We start from the raw sequence: 12,664 nt of genomic DNA on the forward strand, positions 1-12,664 counted from the left end.
GATCCTATTGATGTAAATAGGAGTGCCAATCTTCATTAACAGGTTTATCGAGCTTTTGGGACTTTTTCCCCCCTTGTGCATGTTTCTATTTAATTAATATTTTAAATGTTTTCTTTTTTTTTTAAATGGGATCTTTAGAAACAGTGAAAGAGCTTTCAACAGTACAAGCTATTAAAGACCCTCTTAGCTTTTTCTGTTCATGAGTTTATCAAGGAGCCAAAGTCTCGAGGCTGTTGGTAGCCAGGCAACTACAAAATGTTTAGCCAAGTGGGTGCAAGTATAGGCAGTGGAGTCAAAAAAACTAGCCTCACTACAGCTAATTTTCATCATGAAAAGGATTTCTGCTTCCAAAACTCCCAAGGCCATCTTGTTAAAAGTATTGCAATGCACTGGACTGAAATGCTCAAGCAATTCAAGCATGAGAATCATCTCAGCACAAGCATAGATTAAGAGTAGGGTTCCTTCTAAATTGTGGAGGGAAAGCAAAGCAAGACCAGCCTCACTTTCCAATATGCCCTCCCGCATTGTTAGATTACCATTCACTGCTATTGAAAAAAAGAGATAAATTACATCACAGTGGCTCCGACAGAACATCACTGCAACATGAATCAGCACCTTTGAGAGGCAGAGTGGTGAGAAAATAACCAACTTGTCCCACAAGCAAATGAACCCAACTTACACAACTTCAATCTGGTTTAAGATGGTGCTCGTGAAACACAGCACCACCTTACTGGCAGCAAACAAAATTCCTGCAACTTCCCTTTTGGAGTCAAGCTTTTGAACTGCCTATACAAACTAGCACTTTTGCAGTGCGAACTGAAGTCTCAAAGTTAGTGCAGGACAGTTGCATTGTGAAATGTTAGGGCTGAATCAATAATAGACAAACACCACCTGCCTAAACTAACAACACAAACAGTTGTACTTCTTGTCAATGCTGAGTACACCATTTAAACAATCAAAGTCTAGGTTCAAAAAAGCATGTGAGCCTCTGGGGTAATGCTTTCTACAAAAGCTATTTGGAGTCAGGTGAGACCAACCAATAAGATGAGATTGGAGGTGTGAGTTGCAGAGGTGCCCTGCCCTATAAAAAAGACACAGTCAAGTTACTGACAGAGTCTGCTCAAGATCTGCTTGTGTGCACCATACCTCGATCAAAACAACCTTCAGAGGACCTTAGATAAGATGCATGAAGCTGGAAAAGGCTACAAAAGCATTTATTTGTATATATTTTATTTCTTGCACCCAAAGGAGTAAATATCTTTATGTTGTGTCTCTGTCGCTATGTACAAGCAATAAGAAAGGGAAATGTGGGAGGATATTGCCCAGAACACTAAAATCGTACACTCAATTGTCCTGTATATATGTACGTACAGTCAGATAATCAGATCAGTGCACAGTCAGATATGCAATCAGATCAATGTATATTGATCAATCTGATGGTCTGGTGAAAGAAGCTGACCCCGGAGCCTGCTGGTCCTGCCCTTAATGCTGCGATACCATTTGCCAGACGGTAGCAGCTGAAACAGTTTGTGATTGGGTGGCTGGAGTCCCTGTTGATCCTCCGGGCCTTTTATACACACCTCCTGCTGTAAGCATCCTGAATAGAGGAAAGTTCACATCCTCAGATGTGCTGGGCTGTCCGCACCACTCTCTGCAGTGTCCTGTGATTGAGGGTAGTACAGTTTCCATACCAGGCAACGACACAGCCAGTCAGGATGCCTTCCATGCTATCCCTGTAGAAAGTCCTGAGGATCTGGGGACTCATGATGAACTTCTTCAGCTGTCTGAGGTGAAAGAGGCGCTGTGTTGAGCCTTTTTCACCACACAACCAGTATGCAAAATCCAGGCAAGATATTTGGTGACGTATATACTGAGGAACTTGAAGCGACTCACCCCCTCGACTGCAGTCCCATTGTTGACAATAGGGGCTAGCCTGTCTCCATTCCTCCTATAATCCATGATCAACTCCATTTTTTTTTTGACATTGAGAAGATTGTTTTCTTGGCACCACTGTGTCAGGGCATTGACTACTTCTCTGTAGGCTCTCACCATTGTTGGAAATAAGGCCCATCAAAGTCACGTCACCTGCAAATTTGATCAGCACATTGGAACTCTGCGCGGCAACATATTTCTAAAGACCCAAGGGTCCATCAGTCCACAATAAGAGAAATTGTCTACAAATGGAGGAAATTCAGTACTGTTGCTACTCTCCCTAGGAGTGGGTATCCTGCAAAGATCACACCAAGGGCATGACATGCAATGCTGAAGGAGGTGAAAAATAACCCAAGGGCAACAGCAAAAGACCTGCAGAAGTCTCTGAAACATGCAAGTCTCTACAAATGTGTCCACTATAAGGAAACCACTGAATAATGGTGTTAATGGAAGGACTCCACAGAGGAAACCACTGCTCTCGAACAAAACACATTGCTGTATATCTCCAGTCTGCAAAAGACCACCTGGATGTCCCACAACATTTCTGGGACAATCTTCTGTGGACAGATGAGACAAAAGTTGAACATTTTGATGGAAGTGCATGCCACTGTTTGGAGGGAAAAAAAGTGCACTGCACACTATCACCAAAACCTCATCCCAATTGTGAGGCATCGTTGAAGGAACATGATGGTTTGGGGCTGCTTTGTTGCTTCAGGGCCTGGACAGCTTGCAATTGTTGAGGGAACAATGAATTCAAAATTGTATCAAGACAGGTACAAAGGAACGTCAGGGTAGCAGTCCATCACCTGAAGCTTAATAAAAGTTGGATGATGCAACAATGATCCAAAAAACAAAAGTAAATCAACAGAACGGTTTAAAAAGAAGAAAATTCGTATTTTGGAATGGCCAAGTCAGAGTTCGTACCTTAACCGAATTGAGATGCTGTGGCACGAACTGAAGATGGCTGTTCTTGCAAGATATCCCAGAAATATTTACGAACTGAAACAATTTTTGTATGGAGGAATGGTCTAACATTTCTCCTCACTGTCGTGCAAATCTGATCAACAGCTATAGGAAACTTTTGGTGGAGGTTATTGCTGCTAAAGGAGATTCAACTGTTTGTGTTATTAGATTAGGTGGATTGAGTTTGTCTATTATTGTGACTTAGATGAAGATCAGACCACATTTTATGTTCACAAACTTCCCTGCAACTCTTTGATAATAAATGTACTTGAACTTTAAAGATAGTTGAGTAATACTGGTTCAAGACTGGTATCTCAGAAGCCAAGATTTCAAACCCCAAATAAAGTTGAGAGGGAATTCAATAACTTTGACCATCTGTGGATTTACATAAGAATTTCAAAAGCTACCAGATTGTTGTGTTTAAAAAAAAAAAAAACTGGTTCAGTACTGCTTTTAGGGAAGGAGACAACCCCATACCCTGGTTTGGCCTTTATGTGGTTGACACTCAAAACCCTCTAGGGTAATAATTCCCACTGTATCTAATGAAAACAAAGTTATGTCACATCATGACATAACAAATTCATAAACACAACACAAATCATACCGAAACCTATCTAACTTCCACATTTGAGACTGGAGCGGGTTGGGCTCCCCCTTAAAAATTACCAGTTTGTTTTCCTGGTATTTGACAGTCATTATAAGATAAAAGGGACACAGCTGGGGAGAGTGTGTGGGTCTCCTTTAGGAAAAGGGAATATGACTCAAGGTATTCTCAGTTAATTAACAGTTTCAGGGGCTTTTTATATTTCAATTTTTTGGTGCTGGTAGACCTGCTTCAAGAAAACCTTGTTGATGTAGTGCAGCAACAATCAGACAGTTATCAAGGACCAGTGGCCACCCTTTTAGGTTAGCAACATTTAGAAAGGACTGGCAATGATTAGATTGCACACTAAGCAACACCATTGTGCAAAACTACTGCATAGCCAAAGAGAACAGCGAGTTAGTAACAAGGCAACACTAACTTAAGATCAGTTAAAGTATTTGAGGAGGGCAGGCAATAAAGTTTAAGGTTCATTTATTTATTATCAAAGTTACAACTCTGAAATTCCTATCTTTGGGTAGCTACGAAATCAAGAAAGAAAAAGGATAGGAAACCTGTCCCAAACCATTGCCAAATCATGCTCAACTTGCAAAGGCAATGAGATAATTACTTAGACCATAAGACATAGGAGTAGAATTAGGCCATTTGGTCCATCAAGTGTGATCCGCCATTCAATCATGGCTGATCCTTTCCCCCTCCTCAGCCCCACTCCCCAGCCTTCTCACCATAACCTTTGATGCCACGACCAGTCAAGAACTTATCAACCTCTGCCATAAATACATCCAATGACCTGGCCACCACAGCTGCCTGTGGTAACAAATTCACCACCCTCTGGTAAAAGAAATTTCTCCACATCTATTTTAAATGGACGCCCCTCTATCCCAAGGCTGCACCCTCTTATCCTAGACACCGCCACCATGGGAAACATTCTTTTCATATTTACTCTGAAATCTTTCAAATGTTGAAAGGCCTAGACAATGAGATTCTCCCCTCATTCTTCTAAGTTCCAGCGAGTAAATGTTCCTCGTATGATAACCCTTTCATTCTGGGAATCATCCTTGTGAACTGCCTCTGAGCCCTCTCCAACACCAGCACATCTTTTCTTCAGTGAGGAGCCCAAAACTGTTCACAATACTCAAGGTGAGGCCTCACCAGTGCCCTATAAAGCCTCAGCATCACATCCCTGCTCTTGTATTCTAGACCTCTTGAAATGAATGCTAACATTGCATCTGCCTTCCTCACCACCGACTCAACCTGCAAGTTAACCTTTAGTGTGTTCTGCACAAGGACTCTCAAGTCCCTGTGCATCTCAGATTTTAAAATTTTTTTTCCCCGTTTAGAAAATAGTCTGCACACTTATTTCTTCTACCAAAGTGCATGACCATGTATTTTCCAATATTGTATTTCATTTGACACTTCCTCGCCCATTCTCCTAATCTGTCCAAGTCCTTCTGCATCATATCTGTTTCCTCAAAACTACCTGCCCCTCTACCAATCTTTGCATCACCTGCAAACTTGGCAACAAAGCCATCTAATTCCATCTTCTAAATCGTTTACATTCAGCATAAAAAGAAGTGGTCCCAACACCAACTCCTGGGGACACCACTAGTCAACAGCAGCCAACCAGAAAAGGATCCTTTTATTCCCACTTGCTGCCTCCTGCCAAATCAGCCAATGCTCTAACCATGTTAGTAACTTTCCTGTAATAGCATGGGCTCTTAACTTGGTAAGCAGCCTCATGTGTGGCACCTTGTCAAAGGCCTTCTGAAAGACCAAATATACATCCACTGTATCCCCTTTATCTATCCTACTTGTAATCTCCTCAAAGAATTCCAACAGGTTCATCAGGCAGGATTTTCCCTGAAGGAAACCATGCTGACTTTGTCCTATCTTGTCCTGAATCACCAAGTCCTCCATCAACTCATCCTTTACAATGGACTTTAACCGCTTCCCAACCACTGAGGTCAGGCTAACTGGTCTATAATTTCCTTTCTGCTACCTTCCTCCTTTCTTAAAGACTGGAGTGATATTTGCAATTTTCCAGTCCTCTGGCACCATGCCAGTGTCCAATGATTTTTGAAGGATCATTACTAATGTCTCCACAATCTCTGCCACTACCTCTTTCAGAACCCGAGGGTGTAGTTCATCTGGTCCGGGTGACTCATGTACCTTTAGGTCTTTCAGCTTTTTGAGCACCTTTTCTCTTGCAATAGTAACTGCACCCACATGGACACTATCTCACTTTTTAAAAAAATATACAGTATTTCTGTTTTTACACTTTTTAAAAATCCATTCAATATGTAATTGATTTAATTGTTTATTTATTATGTTTCATTCTATTTTTCTCTCTCTCTGCTAGATTACTCTGATTCTCTTCCTTCACACACTACAATATCAGGCATACTGCGTCTTCCACAGTGAAGACTAATGCAAAATACTCATTTAGTTCAGTCATCTCCCTGTCCCCCGTTATTATTTCTCCTGCCTCATTTTCTAGTAGTCCCATATCCACTCATTTCTCTTTTATTTTTAACATACTTGAAAAAAAAAATTACTATCCACTTTGATATTATTTGCTAGTTTGCTTTCATGTTTCACCTTTTCCCTTTAATGATTTTTAGTTGCTCTCTGTAGGTTTTCAAAAGCTTCCCAATCCTCTATCTTCACACTAATGTTTGCTTTGTTGTATGCCCTTTCTTTTGCTTTTGCAATAGCTTTGACTTCCCTTGTCAGCCACGGTTGCACTATTTTATCATTTGAGTATTTCTTCATTTTTGGACTAGACATGTCCTGCACCTTCCTCATTTTTCCCAGAAACACACACCATTGCTGCTCTGCTGTCATCCCTGCCAGCATCTCCTTCCAATTTACTCTGGCCAACTCCTCTCTCATCCCACTGTAATTTCCCTTACTCCACTGAAATACTGCTGCATCAGACTTCACTTTCTCCCTATCAAATTTCAAGTTGAACTCAATCATATTGTGATCACTGGTTCCTAAGGGTTCTTTTACCTCAAGCTCCCCAATCGCCTCCGGTTCATTACATAACACCCAATCCAGTATAGCTGATCCCCCCGTAGGCTCAATGACAAACTGCTGTAAAAAGCCATCTCTTAGGCATTCAACAAACTCACTCTCGAGATCCATTACCAACCTGATTTTCCCAAACAACCTGTATGTTGAAATCTCCCATACTATCATAACATTGCCCTCTTGACACACCTTTTCTGCTTGCTGTTGTAATGTGATCCACATCCCAGCTGTTGGGAGGCCTGTATACAACTGCCATCAACATGCTTTTACCTTGTAGTTTTTAACACAACCCACAAGGATTCAACATCTTCCGATCCTATGTCACATCTTTCTACTGATTTGATGCCATTCTTTACCAGTAGAGCCACACCACCCTTTCTGCCTACCTTCCTATCCCTCCGATATAATGTGTAACTGTGGACATTCGGCTCCCAACTACAACCATTCTTCAGTCATGATTCAGTGATGGCCACAACATCATACTGACAATCTGTAATATTGCAACAAGATCATCCACCTTATTTCTTATATGACGTGCATTTAGATACAACATCCTGAGTACCGTATTTGCTATCCTTTCTGGTTCTGCATCCCTAATGCACTGATACATACCCCGCTGGCTGCAACTAAGTACCATCACCTGCCTGCCCTTCCTGGCAATCTGAGTGCCCGCTATCGTTACTTTTTTACCATCTGTCCCATCACTCCAGTTCCCACCCCCCTGCCAAATTAGTTTAAAATCCTCCACCACAGCTCTAACAAACCTGCCCACAAGAATATTGATCCCCCTTGTGTTCAGGTGCAACCCATCACTTTTGAACAGGTCATTCCTCCCCAAAAGAGCCCAAGTGATCCAAGAACCTGAAGCTCTGCTCCCTGCACCAGCTTCTCAGCCATTTATCTGCCAAATAATCCTGTTTCTACCCTCACTGGCGCGTGGCACAGCAGCAATCCAGAAATTACTACACGGGAGATCCTGCTTCTCAGCTTTCTACCTAGCTCTCTAAATTCTCTTTTCAGGACCTCTTTTTTTCAGATCCTGCATGAGATTTGAGATTTTTTTTTTGAGGGGAAAAATCCTCTTCTACCCAAAGAATAAATCTAGCTTTACCCTATTTAAGAATCTGTACCTTGCATCAAAGTAAACCAAAACATTTCCTCAGTTAACCTCATTTAACAATGTTTCCCCCCTTTTCAATGTTAAGGTAGAAGACAGTGACCGAGTACCAATATTGCAAGTCTTGACACAATGGAGATGAAAAGGGGAAGAGACAATGGAAATATATACAAATCAGGACTTATCCCAAGTATTTTGCTTATGTAAACTTTCTAAACTTACCATAAGGTTTATGACTCTGAAATCCTTCTGCAGCCCATGTCCCACAAACTTCACTCCAACATCAATGAGGAACCTTAGTTTCAGGTATGTTGACTTCAAGGTGGTTAGGTGTTTGGATGAGATTTTGGCGTCAAGGTCCCCAGGCTTGATTCCAGAATACTGAGTCAGGTAGTCCACAACCTATTTGTTTTTTTTCCCCAAAAGATAAACTTGTGGAATAAGCACACAAGATCATTTTCAGGTAGAATCTACAAATAACATTTATCCAATAGAAGAGTTACTTCCTCCTTCCCACACAGTGCGGGTCCTATAGCTGGAATCTGCACAACTTATTACCAGATTTACAACAAACTGCCAGGATTTCCCCACCTGCCAAGACAAGATGCTTGATTTCTATCTGGTACCCTCTGCTTAACAAAGAGAAATTAATACCAGCATGGTGGACTTAAAACCCAGGAATGAAATGAGCACTGAGCATCTCATAGCTGATTATGTCTGCAATAACATCCATTGGTGAAAAACTATATATTTGATCAACCACAAAACAGAGGACTCCAGATTCAGCAGTAAAGTCCATGGCATTATCACTCATAGCATTACCTGCTCCTGTGTGGAGATGTAATCATCAATAAAGGGAACTCCCTCATTTGGTCCCTGACCTCGCACACATGTGATCCTTGCAACCGACATTTGGCTGGGCTTGATGGTGGATTTTGTCCCATCACTTCGCAGCTCTGCTTCTTCCTGTGAGCAAGTAGTACAAAGCACTTTAAAAAAAAACAACCGAATGAACTATATAACACACACAAAATGCTGGAGGAACTCAGCAGGCCAGGCAGCATCTATGGAAAAGAGTACAGTTGACATTTTGGGCAGAGACCTTTCAGCAGGACCCTTTTCCATAGATGCTGCTTGGCCTGCTGAGTTCCTCCAGTATCTGTGTTGCTTGGATTTCCAGCATCGGTAGATTTTCTCTTGTTTTAAGTACACAAAAGCCCAAAATAAATTGCAAAAAACCACACACCAGCTCACAAACTATCAACACGGCCACCCTATTAAGAACCTCCTGCTCCTATCTGTGAAACAGTCTTACAATGATCTCATCAGCCATCTCAAAATCCACATGGAAGAAAGTCATCCTTGCTGCCTTGCGCAGCTGGATCCTGGATTTCCTGTCAGATCGCCAGCAGGTAATAAGATGATACGACACTGACTGGCCTCATCTCAAATAATAACAAGGCACCCTGCAGAGAAGTCATCACCCTGACAGTGGTACGGACAGCCCAGCGCATCTGTGGATTTGAACTTGCTACTATTCAGGACATTTACCTTAACAGGTGCGTAAAAAGGCCCCAGAGGATCATTGAGAACCCGAGTCACCCCAACCACAAACTGTTCCAGCTGTTACCGTCCAGGAAATTTTACTGCAGCATGAAAGCCAAGACAGCTTCTTCCACCCAACCACAAGACTGATTAATTCAGTGACACAATTGTATTTCTATGTTATATTGACTGCTCTGTTGTACATCTTACCGTACACATTACTTATTACAAACTACTATAAATTGTACATTCAGATGTGGACATAATGTAGGTATTTACTCATGCATGTGAGATTTGTTTCAATTCAATTCCTCCATTTCAAGAGAAAAAAACCATACCTGATTTAGTGTGACAAACTCTGCATCCAAACCCACTAAATCATTGGGCTGAGGCATTTCATTCAGCATTAGTGGAATGAAAGTTGCATGACATTTTCGCTGTTTTCTAGCCAGAGATGCTTCTGCCAGCAAAACACTGGCCTCAATTGGATTCTTTACTGAAAAGAAAGGAGGGGGGAAAAAATTATTAACAAAGCATACACATTGCAAGCTAATCAGTGCCTGTGCACTGGCCACAAAATATTAACAATCTCTCACCTATGTGGGGGGAAATATCCCCAAGTTACTCACAGGAATTAACAAAAAGGCACCATTATCAATGAGCCAGGTTGAGTCATTCCATACCAAGAATAGAGCAGCAAAATGTACAAACTGTCCAAATTATACTACTGCTGGCTTGAATGGTTGGAACACAATTAACATAATTCAGCAAAACATTGTAATTATTTATAGCTCTGTCATTTTAAATAGCTTTTGGGGAGTAGTTTATTCAAAACCATCTCAGAAGAGATAGTTTGTTGTTTCAAAAGAAGCCACTTTATATTTAGTAAATTACCAATGCAGATCTGTGGGTTTAAACCTGGCTTGCAAAGCCCATTATTACCCTGACCATGACAGAGCTTCCTCTTTTTTTAAATGGCTATTAGATAGCAGGATGTTTTTCTTACCACATATACTATTAGCAAGTAGTCAAAGCGTAGTTCCAGTTCTCCTGTGGTGAGGGTGGAGTAGGTCGGTTCAGCCACCCCTCATTCAGAATTCATGAATCACAAAGTGTTACTTACTGGTTAAATCATACTTGGAATTCAGATTTCGTCTAGCATAATACAGAATGCAGGGGACCTTCCAATTTAAATCAAACTGCATAGCTTCACACTGCAAAAATAAAATGCAAATGTTTAAACACACCACAATCTGAACAATATTCAAAAAAATTCTAATCAAAGTCCTGATGCAGGATTTCAACCCAAAATGTGAATTCCTTTCCTCCTGCAGACACACTATAATAAGGCACAAATCGGCCTTTCAGTCCTACTTGTCGATGCTGACCATGGTGTTCTCTCTGCTCATCCCAGTTGCCCACATTCAGCACAAAACTTTCCAAGCCCTCCCCCCCATGTACCCATCCAAATTCCAGTTAAAAGTTGCAATTGTACCCACCCTGATCACTTCCTCTGGCACTTATGAGGGGTGATTGATAAGTTCGTCAAAGGAGTCAATTTTAGAAAACCTAACACATTTATTTTTCAACATAGTCCCCTGCTACATTTACACACTTAGTCCAGCGGTCGTGGAGCATACGGATCTTGGACCTCCAGGAAGTGTCCACAGCAGGGGTGATCGATAAGTTTGTGGCCTAAGGTCGAAGGAGATGAGTTATACAGCTCTCGTTACATGCACATGCAGCTCAACTCTGAGTGATTATGCAGAAAGTTTGAAGTTAATAACTCATCTCCTTCTACCTTAGGCCACAAACCTATCAATCACCCCTGCTGTAGACACTTTCTGGAGGTCCAAGATCCGTATGCTCCACGACCGCTGGACTAAGTGTGTAAATGTAGGAGGGGACTATGTTGAAAAATAAATGTGCTAGATTTTCTAAAATTGACTCCTTCTACCTTAGGCCACAAACTTATCAATCACCCCTTGTATTAACCTCTGTGTAAAGATGTTACCTCTCAGATTTCTTAAACCTCTCTCATCTCATCTTGTATCTGCCTTCTTTAGTTTTGTACTCCCCAACCCTGGAGAAAAGACCGACCGTCTACCTTATCCATTCCCTGCATGATTTAATACACTTCTATGAAGTCACTTCTCATTCTATGCTCCAAAGAATAAAGATCCCTGAAGCTAATCTCTCCCTCTAGTCCAGGCAGCATTCTCAAATCTCTTCTGCATCCCCTCCAGTTTGACACTGTCTTTCCTATAACAGGGTGACCAAAACTGTACACAATACTCCAAGCGTGGTCTCACCAACGGCTGCCACATACTGGGCCTACTCAAACTCCATGCCCTGACTAAATGCTTTATTCACCACCCTATTTACTTGTGAGGTCACTTTCAGTGAACTATACATTTGTATTCCCAAGTCCTTCTGTTCCACAACACATGTCTACCATTGAATGTCTGAAATGCACCACCTCACATTTACCAAAGTTAAAATCCATTTGCCATTCCTCAGCCCAGTTCCCTAATATTTCTGTAATTCACTGTAATCTGCTTCATTATCAAAAAAACCCTCTAATTTAGTATAGATGCTGCTCAATCGGCTGAGTTTCTCCAGCAGATTGTTGCTTCAAAATTTTTATTTTATTTTTATTTTTTTTTTTAAACTGGTCTCCTGCTTAAAAGAATTCCCCACTTTCCCCTCAATCTGGTACAAGATGATAGTCATAAACCTTCTGCTGGGTTTGTGCTAATGCTGCTCTGTAACCTATTTTTGGGTAAAGCCCAACAATGATCCCTCACCTCATCCCAAACCAACAAACACTGAGATTGCAATTACGGAGCACGTTTCCTTGATCTGGCTCACATCATGTACAAAGAATTTATATATTCTTTGATAAATGTACTTTGAATTTGAATCACCAAGATATCTACATACTTAAATAAAAAACTATTGGATATTGGTCAAGGCAGCAGCCATGGAATGAGAAACAGTTAACATTTCAAATCAACGACCAATCATAAGGAAAACTAGAAATGAAACAAATAAATTGTTTTTGAAAACCAATAGAGAACTGTAGCAACTCAATAAGTGTCAATTACCTTGTCAATTGGTTCAATGAGGAAGTCATTAAACAGATACCACTGTTTATGAGTGACACCCTAAGAAAACAAAAACATTGCACAATTTACAGATGCTACACCACTTTTAAAACAGCAGTTTTCAAACACCAATTCTCTAGTGACATCTTACATATATCACACATTTACAAAAGACAAATTATGCATTGTTTTTCCTTCCATTATCGCACAGACTGCTTGGATTATTACCTAAGAAACTGTAAATCTGTATATCAATAAAAAAAGATATTTTCAGTAATGTGCTGCAAATTTGAATCCGGAACCTAGATTGAAAGTTGTGTTATTTTAATATATTTCAACTTCCAGGTCAAAATTTTACCATGCTGC

The 12,664-nt window shown here is 40.9% G+C and overlaps 1 protein-coding gene across 11 annotated transcripts in view; it reads right to left on the reverse strand.

Annotated features, from left to right (window-relative positions):
* The window catches only part of pan2 (poly(A) specific ribonuclease subunit PAN2), a 113,545-nt gene that overhangs the window by 45,320 nt on the left and 55,561 nt on the right, over positions 1-12,664 (reverse strand). For all 11 annotated transcript variants that reach the window (XR_012102043.1, XR_012102044.1, XM_073071345.1 and 8 more), the window contains exons 19-23: positions 12,299-12,358; positions 10,315-10,405; positions 9,530-9,687; positions 8,469-8,612; positions 7,869-8,048 (exon numbers count right to left, since the gene is read on the reverse strand). Coding sequence is in view for 9 of the 11 variants with exons in the window: in XM_073071345.1 (XP_072927446.1) it covers positions 7,869-8,048; positions 8,469-8,612; positions 9,530-9,687; positions 10,315-10,405; positions 12,299-12,358 (633 nt within the window). In the remaining 2 variants the exon portion in view is untranslated. The remainder of the gene's footprint in view (positions 1-7,868; positions 8,049-8,468; positions 8,613-9,529; positions 9,688-10,314; positions 10,406-12,298; positions 12,359-12,664) is intronic.

The sequence above is a fragment of the Hemitrygon akajei genome, chromosome 18 (genome assembly GCF_048418815.1).
Source record: "Hemitrygon akajei chromosome 18, sHemAka1.3, whole genome shotgun sequence".
NCBI lineage: Eukaryota > Metazoa > Chordata > Chondrichthyes > Myliobatiformes > Dasyatidae > Hemitrygon > Hemitrygon akajei.